This window comes from Peromyscus eremicus, chromosome 22, assembly GCF_949786415.1.
Source record: "Peromyscus eremicus chromosome 22, PerEre_H2_v1, whole genome shotgun sequence".
Classification (NCBI taxonomy): Eukaryota; Metazoa; Chordata; class Mammalia; order Rodentia; family Cricetidae; genus Peromyscus; species Peromyscus eremicus.
The window spans coordinates 40,544,077-40,563,182 of record NC_081437.1 but is presented as its reverse complement, the minus strand read 5'-3'; the positions used below and the strand labels follow the sequence as shown (position 1 = coordinate 40,563,182).

The following is a 19,106-nucleotide window of genomic DNA, read 5'->3' as shown; positions in this document are numbered from 1 at the left end:
AAGCAGGCACCTCACTACCTTGTTAAGCAGTAAATGTTACAGCATGGGTCATCATTCCTAATTGGAGCATGTGGGATGAGGTTCAGAGGCGATGTCACAGGCCACTGGGGTTGGATTCTAAGTGATCGGAGTCTCATTGTTAATGTGGGATTTTCCGATTCTCTGTTTTGAGGCATGGTCTCGTGTATCACAGGCTGGCCTTGAACTTGCCCTGCAGCCGAGGATGGCTTTGAAATCATCCTCCCAATTCAGCCTCCTGAGTGCTGGGGTCCCAGATGAGCACCCCCACACCCGGTGTATGGCTGCCTTTTCTGTTGTGGTGATAGGATACCCGGACAAAACCAAATCCAAGGAGGGTTTGACTCATGGTTTGAGATGAAAGTCTGTCGTCTCTCTCATTGGCAGAACTTGAAGCCACCTTTTAGGTAACTTACTACTCCATTAATAGCCTGATCTTATGTAAATAAAACCTACCGGAGACCCCAGGGGCAGCACCTGTGGCTTGTGAGGTGGGTGGCTCTGTTAGTGACTGGCATCTTCAAAGGATGCCGTGACGGGTGCTCGGTGCGTGCCACAGCTGAGTGTTAGTACTGGATTCTGCCTTTTGGAGCACCTCGTAACCATTTCTTTTTATACTGGACACTCCTGCAGCATGTGGGCAATGGGGACAGGTCTACACTGCCTTCAGGGTTGTGTCTCTGAGGCTCAGCCTGACGCTGGTGGTCTGAGACCTCTCCATCCATTGTTTGAAATAGATCTTGAGAAGTAGTATCTTTAAATATCTTTGAAGTCCCTGGGTGATCTCAGCCCTGGCTGAGCTCTGGGTCTGTGTACTCCACTCTCCCCCAGGTGAGTGAACTGCTCTTTCTGAGTCCAGGGAGGTCTGCCAGTAGAGACGCCCAAGTTCCCATGCTGGGCTGCCGTCTGTATGGAGTGCGATGGCCCTTGGCAGGCTGTAAACCACCACCACCACCCCATCCCACCCCATCCAGCCTCCGGAAGGCCCCGAGGTTGGCTTGTGTTAACAGGCCTAGGTGCTGCTGCAGTCTGTGTTTCCCAGGGCGGTGGGCTGCCCACCCTGGGTCTGGACAGCCCAGCCTCCACCAGATGTAGCTGGTGTCCACCTGGGACTGCTCTGGAGGAGGCAGCTGAGTTGCAGGGTAAGCAGCTCCCTGCCAGGAAGAGAGAAGTGTGTGCTGGTGAGTTGCCTTTACTGAAACAAAGCCAGGCAGCGCGGAGCCCCAGAACTGCCTGCTGTTTATCGAGACAAGAGCAGCATCTACATTTCTGGGTTGTGTGCTGTGTGGCAGGCGCAGGGTGGCTCTGCTGACGTGTCCCAGATTTTCCCGTCTGGTCCCCAGACTTAAGCAGTGATGGGAGGGGGTGGCTGCCTTGTTCCCTGCCGTAGAAGCTGGGGCCCCTCCTGGCACAGGCAGCGGAGGGCAGCTGCACCAGCACCGGGCTGTCATGAGCTGTAATGCGCACACCATCCTTCATAAAAATCGCTGAGGAGGCTGAATTGCGCGTGCCCCCTTTGCCCCGTCTCCTCTTCAAAGGGCTCTGATATCTTCATTAAAATTAATACGAATCACGCACCTGCTGCGAGCTGCCCACCCGCTCCACTCCTCCTGCGTGTCTGGAGAACAAATGGGAACCACCCCACTTCTCGTTAGAGTAATGGGCTGTAAGGAGGGCAGCCGGTCACAACGGCTCCCAGCGTTTGGAGTGCCTCCTTCAAGCTTCTCCACTTAAAGGCACAGGCTCTCAATGCACAACTGAGCCTGTGTGCACATCCCAGAAAGCCCATTGTCCTGCTTTAGCCTTATAACCACGCCGCCACTGCTCTCCCCATGGAGCTAAAACAAGCCTGTGACCAAAAAGGGAGGGTGAGCAGACAGTCTGGATGTCCCTGTGGCTTCCATCCTTTCTTCCTCCTAACACATCCGAACAATAGCATGATCCTGTCAGCAGTGGCCAATCCTGTGTGCAGCTATTTTGGTAGAGGGCCAGAAAGCAAGAGGTCTCCCCTGGTGCTTTGAGTAAACTGGGTTCTCGACCAACTCTGTGCTAATTAACTTTACCACCCTGGGTTGGGTGAGGGTCAACTGTATGCTTATACTGTGCTTGCACACATGTATAGCATGTATGCTCACACACACGCATGCATATTATGTACATGTATATGCTTATAAGTAGATATGCATACACACACAAAAATGCGTGTAAATTACTATTTGGATATATATATAAGTATGCACATCTAAAATATCATGTGTTTTTGTGTCCACATTGTGCACGTGTGTGTGTGTGTGTGTGTGTGTGTGTGTGTGTGTATACAAATACTCTGTGTATATGTGCTTGCATTCACATAAATATGTGTGTCTGCATGGTATATGATCACATGTTATCTTTGTATGCACATATATCCATGTGAATGCATTCACATGTCTGTATTTTATATATCTGCACACATATTTGCAATGCATGTGTGAATATAGGTTTGTAATTGTATATAGGTATATAGGCATAATCACGTGTATGTATATATGATTGTGAAGCACCTAGTTGTATTTGTACACTCACGTTTATGTGTGGTGCATATACATACACTATGTATGCATATGTGGACATATGTGTTCTAGTTAGATTTGCTTCCCTAGGAGTGATAAAACATTTTGACCAGCAGTAACTTAGAAAAGAGGGTTTATTTCAGCATCCATGTTACAGTCCGTCATTGAGGAAGTCAGAGCAGGGACCTGGAGGCAGGGACCATGGAGGCATTCTGTGTGCTGGCTTGTTCTCACACTCATTCACAGGCTCACGCTTAGCCGGCTTCTTCATAGTCCAGGAGTGGAGTAGGACAGTGTGTACATGTCCGTGTGTCTATAGTATATGCATACTATGTGTGTGTGTGTGTGTGTGTGTGTGTGTGTATGTTCATGTGTATGTGCACATGTGTCTAATATGCACATGTGCTATGTGTATGTATGTTTGTGATGCTCAGCTCCAGACCTGACCCCGGCAGATGTTCTATTTCCGGCAGCTGTTCTCATTCTGCTGGGTCAGAGCGGGACTAGGGTAGCACCAGAGCTGCTAACGGGGAGGCAATGGCTCCCTCTGGCTAGCCCAGCCTGTCCCCACAAAGGCCTTCTTGTGAGTGTGCCCAGTCTTCTCATGCTTGAGGTGCTATGGACTGGTGCCTAGTGGTCAGGCTGAAGGTTTGGGGCAGAAGGGACAGGAGAGGTAGAGCTCTCTGTCAGCCACCCTGACTCCCACTGGCCAGTGGCCCTCACTCATAGTAGTCACAGCAGGACCCCAGGAGGCCATTGCTTGCCTGAAAGACCACGAGCCTGCACAAGCCCTTCAGCCCTGGTCTGTGTAGCCCTCCAGTACTTCCTGCGCTAGCGAGGAGTGGGCGTGGGGCACTCTGTGGGTACTGGTGCAGAGGTAGAGTCTCAGGTAAGGCCGCTGTCCTACAGCTGAGGCGCTGGGTTTGGAGTCCCAATGTGGAGTCAGGTGACATTGGTCTTGGTGGCATCTAGTCACTTGGTACCTGTCTGTGCTCTGTGCATGATGCTCTGGCTTCCTGATATAGTGACCTGGGGTTCTGGGGACATTTAGGACATTTGCAGGAGAGGAAAGAGAGGTTTAAAGATGATTACAACTGTCCAAGGCTGGTGAATGTGATGGCTCATATCTTTAATCTTAGCACTTGGGAGGCAGAGGCAGGTAAATCCCCGTGAATTCAAGGCCAGCCTGGTCTACGTATTGAGTTCTTTTTTTTTTTTTTTTTTTTTTGGAGCTGAGGATCGAACCCAGGGCCTTGTGCTTGCTAGGCAAGCACTCTACCACTGAGCTAAATCCCCAACCCCAAACATGTGCCACCACTGACAGGCTCAGTCTGCTTTTTTTTTTTTCTGGAGCTGAGGACCGAACCCAGGGCCTTGGCAAGTGCTCTACCACTGAGCTAAATCCCCAACCCTCTATGTATTGAGTTCTAAGCCAGCCAGAACTCTTGTGAATGGAGACCTGGGATTTTGGGGTCTGGGTCTGTCTGAGTGTAGTTTGTGCTTGGACCAACTGGACAACTGTGTTTACTGTGTGGTCTGTGGAAGTCATCTCCCTTCTGGGCCTTGCTTCTCTGTGGGTGCACAAGATGGCAGGGTCAGTCAGCTGAGCCACCTACTAGGACTAGGACTTGATTTGTTTCTTTGAGCTCTGGGGGCTGGAAGTCCAAGATGCAGGTGGGGCGGGGATGTTTTCTCCATGGCTTGCCAACAGCTGCCCTTTTCCTGTATCCTCACATGGCCTGTACTCTCTGCATATCTGGTGTCTTCTCTTATAAGGCCACCAGTGCTGTTGGATCAGGGGCCAACATATGACCTATGACCCCAGTGAGCATCCATGGCTTACTTGAGCACAGATTTTTTTTTTTTAGATGGACCGTTCAGCTCATCAAAAGATAGAAATAACAGGCTGAGGATGTGGCTCAGTCAGTAAAGTGCCTGCCATGCAAGTATGAAGACCTGAGTTCAATTCCCCAGAACCCATGTGAAAAAGTCAGGCACAGTGGCACATATGTGTAACCCCAGTGCTGAGGAGGCAGAGCCAGCCTAGCCAAATTGGCAGGTTTCAGGCCAGTGAGAGACCTTGTTTTAATAAACAGCTGACCTTTGGCCTTCACATGCATGCACACAAATGAACACATAAGTATACACACATCATGGCAGTGAGAACGATGTGATGTTGAGCTCAGTTGAGTCACATGAATGTATTGTCCTGACTCAACATACCAGACGTGTCTGTGCTTGTCCCTTAATGATGGAGAAGGGAGCAGGCCTACTCCTTGCTCTTGCTGTCTTCAAGGATCAGGTGATGGTGGAATCTCAGGCAGATTGAAAGAAGCAGGGACCAAGGCAGTCCTAGCTGGCTTTGGTGCCCATCAATCACCTGGGACTGTGTTAAAGTGCAGGTGCACATCTACCTGGCCCCTGGGGCTGTCCGTGTGGCTTGTCACCATTCCAGGCTCTTGAGTGCCTCCGCTGGTGATGATGAATGACTGTTGCTGGGGACACGTGTGTCCCACCTGCTATGTGCCAGGTGCAATTCTGGGTGGTGTGCCTGTTTCTCCAGCATCCAACGAGGGGCACACTGCCAACCCTGTTTCATAGGTGCAGACCCAGCATTGGGGCCACTGAGCCAAGCTCTGAGCCCGTTTTGCCGACAAGAATGCCAGGCTTCTCTGTTTGCGGTGGCACAGAGCCACACTGAGCAAGGCCGTCAGGCAGTGGGAAGGGGAGAAGACAGACAGCTTGATTATGGGGATTTTCTTTCAAAAGCCTTTACTACAGGATTTCAGCTTCTTGTTATTTTAAAAATGTATTTTTTCCTGTGTATGAGTATTTTGCCTGCATATATATTTATATTCAATGTTCTGCCTGTGTGTCTGGTTCCAGAAGGCATCAGATTACTTGGAATGGGAGTTGTAGATGGTTGTGAGCTGCCATGTGGGTGCTAGGAACTGAACCCCGGTCCTCTGAAAGAACAACCAGTGCTCTTAACCACTGAGTCATCTCTTCAGCCCCTTATCTTATATATTTTTTGAGACAGGGTATTATTCTAGCTCATTCTATAGCTCTGGCTGGCTTGAAACTACATAGACTAGGCTGGCCTTTAATTCACAGGAATTTACCTGCCTCTGCCTTCCGAGTACTGGGATTATAATATGAGCCACCACATCCAGCTTATATTTTTACTTTTTTGAGTTTCAGCCCAGGTTGGCCCTGAAATTACTATATAGTTGAGGATGACCTTTAAACTTCTGGTCTTCCTACATGTATCTCCTGAGTGCTAGGATTACAAACATGTACTGCCATTCCCAGTTGCATGCTGGGAATTGAATTTGGAACTCAGTGCATGCTAGCAAGCACTCTCCCAAGTAAGCTATACCCCAGGCTCAGATTCCAGGTCTACAGAGGTGAAAACAGAGGCTCAGAGAATGTGGTGGTTTGAATAGGTATGGTCCCCATGGACTCATGTGTTCGAATGCTTGGCCCGTAGGGAGTGGCACTATTAGGAGGTGTGGCCTTGTTGGAGGAAGTGTGTCACTGTGGAGGTGGGTTTTGAAGTGATATATGCTCAAGCTAGGCCTGGTACAGAGTCTTTACTTCTGCTGCCTGAGGATCCAGATTTAGAACTCTCAGCTTCTTTTCCAGCACCATGTCTGCTTGCACGCTGCCATGCTTCCCACCATGATGATAATGGACTAAACCTCTGAACTGTAAGCCAGCCCCAATTAATGTTTTCCTTTATAAGAGTTGCTGTGGTCACAGTGTCTCTTCACAGCAATAGAAACCCTGAGAAAGAGAGATTAGTAAACATACCCAGGGTTGCTGACTAACCCAGGTTACTCAGCTCCGTAAGGGTAGAGAGGATGCACGACTCAGAGCTGCCTCAGTCCTTGTGGGGCTCCTTCTCCTGTCTCCCCAAATCTTGGCACATCTTAAACCAATGTTTAATTGGTTTATTGGCGTCAATGTTCTGTGGGAACTTGATAGCACTGTCCAGCACTCAGGGACCCAAGAAGCCCCCCAAAGGCCGCAAGCTGCTGCCTACGCAGGCCAGCTGGCAGTGTTTGCTTTCTGGAGCTCGAGACTCAGATTTTGCCTCCCCCGTGTCCTTCACATCTTCGCCGAGTTGCTGCTGTCTCCACCATGTCCTGTTTTCCACACTCGCTCTTGGTTCCCGGGTACCCTGATGGCAGGGCTTGGCACCCATGCTTCTCCCAGGACAGGAGCGGAGTGTGGTGCCAGCTGGTACCAGGAGCCAAGTGTCAGCAACAGCTTTGAATTCCTGTTCCTGTTGGGCTGTAAGAGTTAGGGATGGGTCGGAGCCAAGTGTTCTCAGATCAGCCTCAGGTGGTGGCTGATTTATGACAGCTGGACTCTCACTTGCAGGCCCTCAGCCCAGTGGACTGAACTGAACAATGGAGTGCTAATTGATTGTTCTGTTGATGTGGGAATTTCGCAGGAAGAAAAAAAACCACCCTGAGGCATTTGTGTTGCAAATGTTTTTCCTCTAGCGACTTTTGAGCCTGTCTGCCTGTCACCTCAGGGACCCGATCTTCTACCTGATGTGGCTGGAAGGCTGAGAAGGCAGAGCTGTGGTGTGGCTTTTCCTCGACCGTAGCCTTGAACCAGTTAGACATTTCTCAAAGGGAAGCAGCCCCACAGTGGACAGAGACCTCCGGATCTCTTTCTGTCCTTTCCCCCACAGCACACAGCAGACGACACGCACACTCATGACCCTCAATCCCACCTGCTGTGTGGTAACAGGCAACTGATCTCCCAAGGTTTGGGGCGTTTAGTGGGAACTGGCCTTTCCAGGGTAAGATCTTTGGTTTTTATTTTCAAGAATCCGGCTACGCAGCCTCTGTCCATATGAGAATGTGGTAAGCCTGGGTATCGGGATGACCCATCTGTCCATTCTTGAGCAGTGCAGTGGCATGGGTGGGTGCCCAGCTGTCAGATGGACAAGATGAACCTTATGTGCTCCAAACACGCCATGTGAACTTGGGCTGGGCAGGCATGCTCACTGGCTGGCGTGGGGAACGGTGGGCTTGGACTCCTGTATGCGGGGAACTACTGGGCTCCCATCTCCACTGGGGGGCTTCAGTGGGTTGTTTTGACTTGTCCAATCTGCGGCATCCAGGCTACATGCAGCCAAACACAGCTTCGATTACAGCTCAACCCGAAGTTACAAACTTACCAAAACCGTGAGATATTTTTGTGATTTCTTTAAAAACTCAGTTCCGTGGCCTAGCATGAACTACACAGATGTCAAGGGGAATGTTTCGATTTCAAAAGGTTGGAGAGGATTGCTAAGGTCTCTCTTTCCTTCCCTGTTCCTTAACTCATTGTTAAGACACTGCCTGCCCTGGTCTCAGCCCGTCTCCCTCTGAACACCACCCCCACAACACTTCCCCCCAACCCCCCAACCCCCCCCCCCCTTTCTGGCTCCCTTGAATCCCTCTAGACTCTTTCTTTATCGATGTCAAGCCTACTCTGTTCCCATCTTGCATCCACGGCCTTTCTTCCTGTTTGTCTCTGGGATATTGGAACCCAGTGCCCTCTCTGACTTAGGATGGCTCACTCTGCATACAGGTATCCAGGCCACAAGCCTCGACCTCACCTTACATCCCATCACTGAGTGGTTGTTAACTCCAGACACCTGCCCGTTGGGAGGCTTCTTTTCGTTCTCTGAGATGCTGTCTGGCTAGCCACCCGCTGGCCTCTGTGCCTGCCTTGCCCACTTCTCCTCAAGTGTGGCCGGGCTTCCCAAGCAGGAATCGGATCTCCCCGTCTCCTCTTCCTGACTCTGCAGTGGCTCCCACTGCTCTGAGGATGCACTGTGCCCTCTCAAATGCGCTTGTCCCCATCCCCCGTCCCCGTCCCCAGCCTCCAGATGGGTCAGGGCCCCTTCCATGGGCCACTTCAGTGCCTCCTTCCTCTCCGACAGTTGCTCTGGGTTTCCATTGCCAGACTGTCCCCTGTGTCCTCAGCTCGCACTCTGTACCCTGGTGGACCACGGATTCACCCGCACAGACTTCACTCGTCTCCATCTCCCCCATAGCAGGACAGCAGAACAGCGTTCAAGTCAGCAGATCATGGCTCTTGACCTGGTTCTGCTGGGCTTTCAGGGTCCAACCTGGTCAAGTCACTTAATCCTAGAACTACCCTATGTGCAGCTGACCAGTTTTAGAGGCAGTAAAGGAGACTGTGCGTGTATGAACGCGCTTCGTGAGCAAGCACTTTGTTCTCATGCTCTTTCCATGGACGGTGTGTGTTCCGATCAGCCAGGGCTCTGTCCTTTGGGCTCCATCTGCTCTGCGTTGAGGGAGCATTCCATCCACTCCTGCACTGGGAGACCCTTTGGGAAGTGCCGCACTGTGAGGTGCTTCATCAGCACCCGGGGCGGGCGGGCGGAGTCCTCCCTCCTGCCTGTCTTGAGAGCCACCTACATCGAGCTTCTGTTTATCCTCTGTAACACTAGGGGCAATAGAAGATCAAAAGGTCATGGCATCCTGACCACACGTGAGCCTGCCCATGGCGAACTTGGTGCCCAGGGCTTCTCTGTATGCTTGCTTGCTATTTGTGCTTTGGTGTCTCATCAGTGGGGATCCCAAAAGATTACCCGGGAAGGACATGGCATTGAGAAAGGTCTTCTGCCTTGACTTGTTATGGATCTGGGAGAGGACAGCTAGTCATAGCTTTATTCCAGTGCTCAGTGTTCTCTGGGGTAAGCAAGGCCACCCACTGCTCCCTCTTACAACGGATGAGAGAGAGAGCAGAAGGGCTGTGGCCTTATGCAACTAGGCCGAATACTTGCTGATGGAAGGACACAGCAGGCACTGTGCTACAGACCTGCCGTAAGGCATGCCCTCCGTCTCCTGCAGAGCCATCTTCAAATGCAACCAGAAGGGATGCCCAGGGCTTTGCTGTTCCCAAGAGCATCTAGCTGTGTCTGTATTCCAGAGTGATGCTTTTGGTTTGGGTGTGAGAACAAGCTTGGGAGACATGGTTGAGCTAAGATACAGGTCAGGGACCTGCCCTTTCTGACCCAGGCTCAGAGGAGAGCTGGCCTTGGCTGCGTGACTCAGGAGTGCTGGTCCGTTCTCCTCCCTTCTGCCATCTGTGTGACTCAGATCCTTTGTCAGAAACAAAACCAGTGGGCTACCTGTGAGGAATCATCCTGGGACAGTCATGTATGTGCCCTTGAAGAGCTGTTCTTCATGCAATCTCTTCCGGTGTGCATGTGTGCACATGTGTGATGGTGAGGAGGTGGGGTGACAGATCACCTGTGCATGTGTGATGATGATGAGGGGGCATGACAGATCACCTGTGCATGTGTGATGGTGAGGAAGGGGCGTGACAGATCACCTGTGTATGTGTGATGGTGAGGAGGTGTGACAGATCACCTGTGCATGTGTGATGATGGTGAGGAGGGGGTGACAGATCACCTGTGTATTATGTGATGGTGAGGAGGTGTGTCAGATCTCCTGTGCATCAATCAATTTTGGCCTTATTGTTTTCTACAGGAGACATGGGGGACAAAGGACAGAAAGGCACTGTGGGCCGCCATGGAAAAATTGGTCCCATTGGCGCTAAAGGTATTGGTGACATACTTCTTGCCCTACATTCCCCGATAGGCTCGGAACAGCTGCTGCCTGGGCCACTTTGCCTGGATCTCCTGTTTTCATGTGTCATTCTGATAAACTCTGCTGCAGGATTCTCACTACAGGGATACCAAAGGAGATGTGTCTCTGTGAGCATCAGGGTGGGTGGCGTCATGCCAGCCTGCAGCACTTAATGAGCATTTAACCTCCTGGATGCAGGATCCAGAGCCCAGGTCCTCAGCACACCTTCCTTATTAACAAGCGTGATGAAATGATGAGGGACTCGCGTGGTCAGGATGGGTTGTGTCATGAATTACTGTGTCTTCACCCCCACCTCCAGCTTCATCTTCCATCAGATGTGTTCTGAGCACCTGGACCTCGTGGGGTGTGTGGGGGGGACGATGGGGGGGGGGACGGACGATACAGAGGTCATGTAGCTCTCTGCGTGATCTCACTGAAGTCTCCTGTGCTCCTGTGTGGGTTGGCCATGGGGGATACTGAGCCTGGGTGGCCAGTGGCTGGCGAAGAGCTGTACTGGCAATCAGAGGCAAGGGGAGAATTTGGCCGTGGTCTCCCCAGCTGTCTCCTGGGTTCGTATACTGTAGCAGGTTGACTTGGCCCGGAGATGTCTTGCTTCGAAGTCTGAGCTGTGACTTGGTTTGGGTTTGCTGCAGCCCTGTGCTGTTCTTGCAGAGAGAGACCATTGACCAGGAGTGTTGGGGAGGTGGGCACTCTGCTTGGCTGTCTCTTCTCTGGGAAGAACCTGCTGTCAGACATCATCCTGATGGGCATGGGGTGCTGAGGGACATTCAGGCTACAAAAAATTCACAGAACAGTGATGAAGTATCGATCTCATAAAAGCTGCCATTTCCACTGTGCCAGCTGCACAGTTCAGTGGCGCCAACACATCCACAATGTGATGCAACCATGCCCACTGTTTCCAAAAGCTTTTTATCGACCCACAGAGACACAGCACCATTAAGGAGTAACTCCCTCCCCTTCCCAGCCCCTGACAACCTGGAGTCTGCTTTTTGCCTCTGTGATTTTGCCCATTCTATAAACCATATAACGGGATTTGCCCTTTGTGGTGGTCTCCTTCCCTTTAGTACAATGCTCTCAGAATTCATCATGGAGCAGGTGTCAAAAGTCCCCCTTTTTAAGGCCAAATAATACCTATTGCACAGATAAACCATGTTTTGTTTATCTAAGTACTGTGAAAATTCCTTCCCCGAGGAAACATAAATGGTGTCTACCTCTTCCTCCTAAGGTCCCAACAACAAACCAAAGTACTATTCCACCAAAGTTCGACCTAGAGAACAAATGGATTTATTGGGCCTACATATGGAACACGGATGAGGGATTACTTGCATAATTGTGGGGGACCCCAAAGCAGTGATATCGGAAAGTCACATTGCTGGCATCTCCCCTTCTATGGGAAGTTAACCTTCCCTAGCATACATGCTCTGGTACCTCAGAGACTCCAAGACTCCAAGGTCACATGCCATCAGGGCAGAGCTTCGTGTAAACGGCTGGCAGGACTGGCTGGAATCTCAGGTAAGGGTTCAGTGGCCCTCCGCATTCCCCTTCTCTGACGACAGCTGACAGTCGTGATCTGATGGCATCTTGCAAGTAGGCACAACTGTCATGATGAGAAGTGTGGATGCTCTGCTCCGAGGACTGAGTTATCTGCTACAATCTCCCAGTCTGTGGGCACTCAGGCCATCTGTCCCCACTGGCTGCTGTGGCCAACGCTGTAATGAGCGAGGGGAAGACAGAAGGAATGCATATTCTCTTCTACACAGCATGTGTGCTGGGCAGCTCTCCAAGTCTCATGTGGAGACCAGGACCACCCTTATTTGGCTTTGATTATTCGATTGGCTTTGTCTCCAAGGCTGTCCTCTTGGGTCCTGGCCAGGCTGAGATTCTGGAGGTCTTCAAACACCTGACAGAGCACAGGGGAATGAGTTGGGCAGGGGCTGTTTAAATACTTCCCTCCTTATGTGAACAGACTGTGAATCTGCAGATGTGGAACTCAGTCCTTCATGGTGATGGTTCTGTCCTCTGAGCAAGAGGGATGATGCAGTGGGGATTCTAAGATGACTGATGTAGACACACACACACACACACACACACACACACACACACACACCCACCCACACCCACACACCATGGTTTGATCTCACAGAGGCTGTCATTGTGTTCTATAATATATATTGTAACATATGTACATATATATATATATATATATATATATATATATTGTGTGTGTGTGTGTGTGTGTGTGTGTGTGTGTGTGTTGAGATTGAAGGCAGGGGTTAGGAGGCTGGGCAGGGTCCTGGTGTCTGGCCCTTCAGTGACACTACACTACCTGGAGCAGATTCAGAGGAAGTAGGGTTACAGCTTGGGATTATCGAGCTGTCTACACTTCCTGGATCAGGCTTTCCCTAAACTCACCCCACCTCCCATGTCGTGTTCATCCGGATGTTCCTGTTGAGCTGCCCTACTGTCATCTGCTCTGGGTGATAAGTAATCTACACAATGTCGCCTGTAAAACATTCCCTGAAGGGCGCTGCGCTCCCCAGAGCTGACTTCAAGTATGCCATTGGATGCTCCCCCAAAGCCCACAGAATGCAAATGGCCATGTTTATAAACAGCCTGAAGAGCGTCCGTAGAACATGATGATGGGGAGTGGTGGGGATTGAACCCAGAGCCCTGTACATGCTGTACAACTCTACCACTGAACTATTTCCCAGCTCCAATAAATAAGATGTTTAACCTGACATTTTAATTCAAGTGGCATCTCCTCTCTGAACAGTAACTTTAATTTTTCTTTTTATCACCCAGGTGAAAAAGGAGACTCTGGTGACATTGGACCCCCTGGTCCCAGTGGAGAACCTGGTATGACAAACCATAAACCATGGGGCTGGAGTGATGGTCCAGAGGTTAAGAACACTGGCTGGTCTTCCAGGAGACCTGGGTTCAATTCCCAGCATCCACACAGGAACCACATAGCAGCTCACAATTAGTAACTACAGTTCTAAGAGACCAGATGCCCTCTTCTGGCCTCTGGGTTCACTGTAGACACACACATGGTGCACAGACATAGGCAAATACCCATATACATAAAATTAAACAATTATAAATAATAATAATAAATTAAAAGAAAAAAGGAGCTACATGTGGCTGCATGAAGCCCTGGGCTCCAAAACTGGGAATGGTGGTGCACGCCTATAATCCTATCATTAGCCAGGGTAAAGGCAGGGGGATCTGAAGTTCAAGGTCATCTTTGGCTACATAGCTGTGTTACATGGGATCCCATCTCAAAACAGACAAACAGGTGTCCATGCTACCCTTGTGTACAACCCTAGTGAAACTCATTGGGGCACACAAATGCACACACACACACACACACACACACACACACAACACACGGACATGGTGTTGGAAGGAGGAAGGGGATCAGTTGGAAGGAGCAGGAGGGGACAAGGGAAAGTAACAGGATGAGTATGATCAAGATACATTATGGACATGTATGGGAATGTCACATTCAAGCCCATTGTGCATAATTAATACACACGAATGGAAACATTTAAGAATCACAAACTGGAACTGCAGTGGGCAGGGAAGCAGGGAGCTCACGTAGCTGATAGCTTCTTGTGAGGCTGGCCGAGTGTGGGATATTCCAGTCTCTGGTTTCTCTACTGTTTTAGTCTTCTTGGGGTTGTAGTCTGTCTGCAAGGCATCACTCTGTCTGTGTAGTAGGCTCAGCTACGCCTGCCCTAGAGGTCAGGCTGCTCGTTTCCTGATCCTTTTCTCTGTGGCATATGCGTTTGAGGTAGTGTGTGTGTGTATGTGTGTGTGTGTGTGTGTGTGTGTGTGTGTGTGTGTCTATGCCCTTCTTTTCCAAAACCAGTCCCCTGTATAAAAGGCTGCTTCTTGCAGGCATCCCGTGTGAGTGCAGCCAGCTGAGGAAGGCTATTGGGGAGATGGACAACCAGGTCACTCAACTGACGACTGAGCTGAAATTCATAAAAAATGGTACGTAGGACTGAGGCCTTCCCCTCTCCTCTTCCTCCCTGCCCCCTTCTCCCCGAAGCTGGACAGCATGGGCTTCCGTTTGCTGCTCAGCGCCCACCGCTGCCGCGGTGCCGGTGGCCGTGGTGTGGTGGCGTGCGTTGAGTTTGTTTATAGAAATGCAAGTGCTGGCCTTTCAGCACTGCCCTCCCCTGCAGCTGTTGCTGGTGTGCGTGAGACCGAGAGCAAGATCTACCTGCTGGTGAAGGAGGAGAAGCGGTACGCAGATGCGCAGCTGTCCTGCCAAGGCCGGGGAGGCACACTGAGCATGCCCAAGGACGAGGCAGCCAATGGCCTGATGGCTTCGTACCTGGCACAGGCCGGCCTGGCCCGTGTCTTCATAGGCATCAATGACCTGGAGAGAGAGGGCACCTTCGTGTACTCGGACCGCTCCCCCATGCAGACTTTCAACAAGTGGCGTAGCGGAGAACCCAACAACGCCTATGACGAGGAGGACTGTGTAGAGATGGTGGCCTCAGGGGGCTGGAACGATGTGGCCTGCCACATCACCATGTACTTCATGTGCGAGTTTGATAAGGAAAATTTGTGAGTGCTGGCAGGCTGCAGCTCAGGGGAGACAGCCCTCCGAACCCCATCTTTTATAGACACTCAGCCTTCCAGACGCCAGTGGCCACAAGCTACCCCTGGGCATCAGTTAACCATGTCTGCCAGTTCCTTTCCGTAAGGAGGTTCTGAGCCTCGTTGACGGAAGGGCTGTTTGAACCGCAGGAGGGGATTCAGTGTTTCCCAGTGCTGTTCTGAATGGGCCAAGTTTTACCACCCTTGCCCAGCCGAGATGCTCATTATGGAGTCACCACTCAGAAGGATGCGGTGAAGCTCTGGTCTTGGTCCAGCCACAAAGCACTGTGAATGTGGCGGCAGTGGCCGTGGGGGCAGGAGTTGCCACCCACCTTTTAAACTACACAAGAAGCACCATTCGGTGGTGACCAACGTTTCTATAAGTTACTCTAACACATAGGTGCCTTTCACTATTATCCACATAGGAACACTGCTGCTCTGCTTCAAACCCATACTCCAGGAACACAAATAAATCCTCTGAATTTCGCTATGGGATGCGTGGTGCTCTCTGTTCTAGTTTCTTCAGTAGCTGTGTTATCTATTGCTGTGGATTAAGCAAATCACCCCGGAATATAGTGACCTAGAGTATTTATTAGCATGAGGGGTCTGAAGGCCAGAGGGATTCATGCGAGGCTCAACAAGTCCGTCACAGTGAGAACCTGGTTACTCGCCATGGTCCCACGCCTCTGAGGCCATATAGAATGCAGAGCCTTGGTTTCTCACTGCCTGGCAGGGTGCGGACGTCACCACAGTTCTTGCTAATGGAAGGTCCCTCTAAGGTACAGATCAAATGCGGCAGTAGCTTCATCAGAGAAGTTGGGGAGAGGCCTGAGGGAGCCCCAGAGACCAAAGCCACACCCTTTCTAACCTGGCCTTGGGTCCACAGTCCTCAGTGTTGGCTGTGTTCTCCTTTTTAGGGCTATCACTAGCTCCAGCCTACACACAGGACACTAGGGACTGGAGCTCGGGGGAGCTTGCAGTAACAACCTTCACTTCCCCTTTCTGTATGTCAGAATCTTTGGTAAAAAGGAATTAACGCTTTACTTCCCAAATAAAATACATCATCACATGCAACCCCACTTGGGACCAGGAAAAGAATGAGGTATGGTGACAGCACCCTGGGCTGCTTGGTATTCCTGTGTGTCTTTCTAAGGAGGTCCTGACTGCCTTAGGCTGTGGATAATTTTCTTTCACTGATGTGTGTAGGTTCATGGGGCGGGGGAGCTCCATGAAACCACACCCAGAGCCTTACACAGGCTTTACTCCAGCTTTAGACTGCTCCATGAAGGATGTTTGCATAGTGAGCTAATCTGGAAGATGAAATTGGTGTCTCCCATGTATCCTACCCTGGATTCAGCCTCAGAAGAAAGATGGTGGGATGCTGGGGGCTGGTGAACAGGTGTTCCCACTATACAGTGTCCCAAAGGAGGTGTCTGTCTTGGGAGGCAAGGGTAGGTGTTTCTTGTTCCAGTGGATCCAGGTCCCTCGAGTCAAGCCTCCTGTGTGTTATCTGCTGGGAATACTAGTGTCACATGTCCCTATAGGGATGATGTTCCTGTGAACAATGAACTCCTTGTCTCCAGGAGTCTTGTGGATCCCACCAGCATCAATGAACCTGGGTAGCTGACATGGTGGTTTGGAAGGGGATGCTTCAGACTCTCACAGTTCTTGACGTAAGTTTTTTGAAACTTCCTTGGAAGCTTATTCAGGCACCATGATGTTGCACAGAGCTGTCCTCTGAGCAGAACAAAGTATATCTTCATAAAGCTAGTGTCTGATTGCAAAAGCACAATCCCAGCTAGGCTGGTCGACGGTTGACATGCCCTCATAGCAAGAGGGGGTGTGGAGAGTCGTTGGCCTGAGCATCCAGCCACCGTGTCTGGCCGGTTGTAGCAATTCTGTTCTAACTACAGGTGGTCTTGGGGTCTCAGGGAGGAGCTAGATTATGTGGGCTGGGAAAGGACTAGGAGAAGGGGGCTCCATCATCCATGCTGGGTGCACACCTTCCCGTAGGGCTGTTTTAGGGTCACCTACACTCTTGCACAAAGGAGGTGTCTGCATCAGACATGCAAGCCATGCTGGCATCTCCCTGCTCTTCAGTAGCCTCTGCTGCCCATGAAGTATCTCTCTTGTCCACCTATCCTGGAGGTAAGGGTGAGCCTGGGGGTCCTTTAGAGAGAAAGAGTGTGTTGCCAAAGAAGTGGGCAGAGAGTCACCAGGGAAGTCTGCTAGCCTAGTTCTCAGTACCCGGTGGGCTGCCTAGAGAGTCCTTCTCATCCCACACAGTGGGATCTATGCTGCCCTCTCTTCCCTCCACCCCTTCCCCTCTCCAGCATGGCCCCCTGTCCTCCAGTCGTGAACTTGTGCAAGCATCTGTGTGCTCACAGCAGCTGGCCCAGACACAACCCAACCTGGGATGAGCCTTTTACACACGGCGGGAACTTGAGTCACCTAAACTCCTTAGGCCTAGGATTCCTCATTCAAGGGCCTTATGAGGACTCCATAGGACAGTGCGGGTGGAGTACCCAACATGACTAAGTACTGAGTACTTACCACCAAGGACATGTGGAGCACCCACTGAGAGGCAGTGGTTTTGATAACCTAGTACAGTCTTGCCCAGCCATGGGTACGCAGCATCGTCTAGAATAGCAGTTCTCAACCTGTGGGTTGCGACCCCATGGAGTCACATATCAGATATCCTTGTATATCAGATATTTACATGACGATTCATAACAGTAGCAAAATTACAGTTATGAAATAGGAGTTATGGGAGTCAGCACAACATAAGGGACTGTATTAAAGGGTCGCAGCATTAGGAAGGTTGAGAACCACTGGTCTAGGATGTGTTCTGTCTCTAGCCCCGAATCTTTACCTCATTGGAACGGAGGGTGGACCCGAGCTCTGTTCTGCACACTGCCTCCCACCCCATGGGACGTTAGAAGCGCCAGGCGCCTCGTGGTTTCTTCTGTTAAGCTTCATTTAGGCAAATCTGTGTTAATATAAAACATGGCGATGGCATTCTAGCCATTATTTGCACCTGGTTACGGACATTTCCATGACGATGACTGTTCTGAAGCAAATCAGATCGGGTACAAACACTGGCGCAGAGCCAGACCTCTGTCCTGAATTCCCTTCCTGAGGCTCAGGAGGGAACCTCGGTTCAGACCCGGGGTGGCCGGGGGCGGGGCTGGCTGCGCAGCAGGGCTGTGGCGGCTCAGGCGCGAGCTGAGATTCATTAGGTGCCGCAGTGAGGCGTGACCGAAAAGCTGGCGTGGGTGTCCTCTTTAGAGCCCTCTGCGGAGCACAGGCTGAGATGGATGAGCAGAGAGACAGCCTGGGGCCGTGGGTCAGGGCTGCCAATCCACGGTGCCACACTGCCACCCAGTGGGGAAGATCGAGACAGCCAGTGAGGTTTGCTGGGGGAGTGCTCCCGCACTTGCAAGGATTCTCGGATCTCTCTCTCTCTCTCTCTCTCTCTCTCTCTCTCTCTCTCTCTCTCTCTCTCTCCTCTCTCTCTCTCTCTCTCTCTCTCTCTCTCTCTCTCTCTCTCTCTCTCTCTCTCTCTCTCTCTCTCTCTCTCTCTCTCTCTCTCTCTCTCTCCATGTGTGTAAGAGAGAGGGAGAATGATAGGGGGCGAGGGCGAATCAGTAAGAGACAGAGGGAGAGAGAGGCAGAACAAAGGATGTCAGGGCGGTGGGGGAGGAGAACTCTAGCTCAGGATGGGAGACCAAGGCCATGGCGCCCTTCTTCAGAAAGCCGCTCCAGCCATACTGCCCTGTGTTTCCCCACCCTGAAGGGACCATCCTAGCGTGTTTGCACAAGCCTACTGTCCATTTACGCAGGACAGGCACAAGGATAGGAAAGCGCTGGTTACAGCCGCTTATGAGACATGTCCTGATTCCAGGGGGTCTGCACCTTGAAGTAACAGTGAAAACTTCCCCCCGGGCTGAAATCCTGGGAGAGACGGATGCAGGGTATTTCTGCTCTGACAGGCTCAGCTCTAGCAGTCATGTTCATGGGTCAGCCATTCACCTGGCCTGTTCTAGCCTCTCCAGGCTTGGACCGTCACTCTCCTCTCTGACTGATGGCTGTTGTCTGAGAAGCCTGCCAGCAGTCCCCTCCACTGTGTTCCCGCAGGGGAAGGTGAGAGGAAGCTGGGTTGTGAACTGTTTTAGTTTGCTCCTCTGTAACTGTGGTAACGCTATGACCAAAACCAACTTGAGAAGAAAGGGTTTATTTGGTTTACATGCCACAGTCCATCATGAGGGCAAGTCAGGGC

General features: G+C 51.1%; 1 protein-coding gene and 1 non-coding gene across 2 annotated transcripts in view; one reads left to right on the top strand and one right to left on the bottom strand.

Moving 5' to 3' along the window:
* Colec11 (collectin subfamily member 11) overlaps window positions 1-15,317 on the top strand; it is a 30,132-nt gene extending 14,815 nt beyond the window's left edge. The window contains exons 4-7 of the mRNA XM_059248422.1: window positions 10,097-10,168; window positions 13,019-13,072; window positions 14,117-14,212; window positions 14,407-15,317. Of these exons, the coding sequence (XP_059104405.1) occupies window positions 10,097-10,168; window positions 13,019-13,072; window positions 14,117-14,212; window positions 14,407-14,798 (614 nt within the window). The 3' untranslated portion in view covers window positions 14,799-15,317. The remainder of the gene's footprint in view (window positions 1-10,096; window positions 10,169-13,018; window positions 13,073-14,116; window positions 14,213-14,406) is intronic.
* On the bottom strand, window positions 3,795-3,875 carry Trnaa-agc (transfer RNA alanine (anticodon AGC)). Its single transcript has one exon. It is a non-coding gene; the product is annotated as a tRNA-Ala (tRNA).
* Window positions 15,318-19,106: the final 3,789 nt, after the last annotated feature.